This window comes from Entelurus aequoreus, linkage group LG12 (genome assembly GCF_033978785.1).
Source record: "Entelurus aequoreus isolate RoL-2023_Sb linkage group LG12, RoL_Eaeq_v1.1, whole genome shotgun sequence".
In the NCBI taxonomy this organism is placed as follows: domain Eukaryota; kingdom Metazoa; phylum Chordata; class Actinopteri; order Syngnathiformes; family Syngnathidae; genus Entelurus; species Entelurus aequoreus.
This window is the reverse complement of record NC_084742.1, coordinates 49,475,492-49,478,013: the sequence shown is the minus strand read 5'-3', so window position 1 is coordinate 49,478,013 and position 2,522 is coordinate 49,475,492. Positions and strand designations below refer to the sequence as shown.

At 48.4% G+C, this 2,522-nt stretch overlaps 1 protein-coding gene across 1 annotated transcript; it reads right to left on the bottom strand.

Moving 5' to 3' along the window:
* Window positions 1-220: 220 nt before the first annotated feature.
* Window positions 221-2,051, bottom strand: LOC133662864 (uncharacterized). Its single transcript, XM_062067039.1, has 2 exons — window positions 1,757-2,051; window positions 221-1,436 (listed from the first exon to the last, which is right to left on the bottom strand). Exon 2 carries the CDS (start codon window positions 1,378-1,380, stop codon window positions 616-618), a length of 765 nt encoding a protein of 254 aa, XP_061923023.1. The 5' UTR covers window positions 1,381-1,436; window positions 1,757-2,051; the 3' UTR covers window positions 221-615.
* Between the last annotated feature and the right edge of the window lie 471 nt (window positions 2,052-2,522).

Here is a 2,522-nt window from a genome sequence, read left to right as displayed (position 1 = left end):
CTGACTTCAGAGCTGCAGACCACAGCACCACATTTGTCTTAAGGTGGTGCTGCATATCTCCTGTGGGAACTGGAGCTGCCTACCCAGTTCCATGTCCATCTTCCACGCCGTCCCTGGTGTTAATAGCTTGGCGAGTGGTCTCTTGCTGGAATGTGTCGCAGGTGCCTTACGAAGTGAATCCTGCATTGGCTTTCTGCTGGACTCTGGTTGTTTGCCTCCTACCGACTTTTGTCCAGTACCTCTGCCAACTTGCTGAGCACTTGGTCGTGCCGCCATCTGAGCCGACCCTGTGTCAGCGCCATTTTGCAGCCTGACAGAACGTGCTGGAGTGAGGCATTGATGGTCCCGCAGAGGTCGCAGGATTGCTCTGTGCCAAGCCATTGATGGAGGTTTTTAGGGCTCGGGAGGGTGTCATATGTTGCCCTGATGAGGAAACTGAGCCGAGCCTGTGGCAGTTTCCAGGAATCTTCCCAGCTGATTGCTCGGTTCGATACACCCTCCCAAGTTGTCCACCTCCCCTGCTGCCCCTGTGCCACAAACCTTACTCTGAGCTCCTCCTGCTCAATCCTGGTGACCTCAGCAACAACAAGGTAATTCCTCTCTTTCCTGCCTGCCTTAGACCATAGGATGGGTGGATCGCTCCATCCAAGGCCTGCCCAGCCTGTCTGGACCATGACCACGACTTCTTGATGTTGCAGTCTCCACATCGCCTTCTGGACCTCCTCCTTGGCCCTCCACTTCCTTCCAGTCTCGACTCTGGCATTTGCATCCGCCACTGCCCTGTCGGAGGAGTCCCTTAGCTCCATCAGCAGCCTTGCCTTCTCCTGCCTGCAGCCCAGTGTTATAGATTTCAGGGGCAGCTGGAGTGAGTTCCATCCATACAGGCCAGCAGCTGAGAAGCACTGTGGCAGGCCAAGCCATTTTCAGATGAAAGAGTTGGCTTTTGCTTCCATCCGGTTTACGGCTAATGACGTGACTTCGCACAGCTTCAGAGGCCACATCATCCTTGGGTACAGGGAGAAGTACCCAAGGTAGCTGGCCTGCATCGCTCTTGGACAGGCCCTCTGAAAGCTGCTGGAGAATGATTTTTCCCATGTCCTTGTCTGAGAGACCAGGTATATAGAGTCTTCCCAGGCTTCGGATGGGCTGATCCACGATGAGTGGGATGTCTTCTACGCTGACGGTGAAGATGACTCTGTCGTTTCTCTTCCCCTTTCGCATAACTTTCATACTAAATCCATCCATTTTCTTCCGCTTATCCGAGGTCGGGTTGCGGGGGCAGCAGCCTAAGCAGAGAAGCCCAGACTTCCCTCTCCCCAGCCACTTTGTCCAGCTCTTCTTGGGGGATCCTGAGGCGTTCCCAGGCCAGCTGGGAGACATAGTCTTCCCAATGTGTCCTGGGTCTTCCCCGTGGCCTCCTGCCGATCGGACTTGACCTAACGAAAAAAGCAATACAAATTTATTCAAACACAACTCCTAAACCAAACATGTAAAATGTCTAAACATGCCTGTAATATTTAATCTATGTGAGTTTTACTAGGATCAGTTGTTTTTGTAAGGTTTGCAAATACAAAAATTTGGTTTTACACATAATGACAGTATAACTGACACATTCAATATGACAGTTATTTAAACATAACTCCTAAACCACACATGCAAAATGGCTAATAACGCCTGGAGATATGTATCTTTGTGAGTTTTACTAGAAAAAAATATATTTTGTGAGGTTTGGAAAGACACAAGTTAGTTTTTTTACTCAATATGACAGTATAACTGTTATACTAAATCCATCCATTTTCTTCCGCTTATCGAGGTCGGGTTGCGGGGGCAGCAGCCTAAGCAGAGAAGCCCAGACTTCCCTCTCCCTAGCCACTTTGTCCAGCTCTTCTGAGGGGATCCCGATGCGTTCCCAGGCTAGCCGGGAGACATAGTCTTCCCAATGTGTCCTGGGTCTTCCCCGTGGCCTCCTGCCGATCGGACTTGCCCTAACGAAAAAAGTAATAAAAATGTATTCAAACACAACTCCTAAACCAAACATGTAAAATGTCTAAAAATGCCTGTAATATAGAATCTATGTGAGTTTTACTAGAATCAGTTGTTTTTGTAAGGTTTGCAAATACAAAAATTTGGTTTTCCACATAATGACAGTATAACTAACACATTCAATATAATAAATAAATGATAAATGGGTTATACTTGTATAGCGCTTTTCTACCTTCAAGGTACTCAAAGCGCTTTGACAGTATTTTCACATGCACCCATTCACACACACATTCACACACTGATGGCGGGAGCTGCCATGCAAGGCGCTAACCAGCAGCCATCAGGAGCAAGGTTGAAGTTTCTTGCCCAAGGACACAACGGATGTGACTAGGATGGTAGAAGGTGGGGATAGAACCCCAGTAACCAGCAACCCTCCGATTGCTGGCACGGCCACTCTACCAACTTCGCCACGCCGCTCCTAATATTACAGTTATTTAAACATAACTCCTAAACCACACATGCAAAATGGCTAATAACGC

Coding starts and splice junctions, on each gene's coding strand:
- LOC133662864 (XM_062067039.1), bottom strand. CDS start 1,380: ATGTCTCCCAGCTGGCCTGGGAACGCCTCAGGATCCCCCAAGAAGAGC.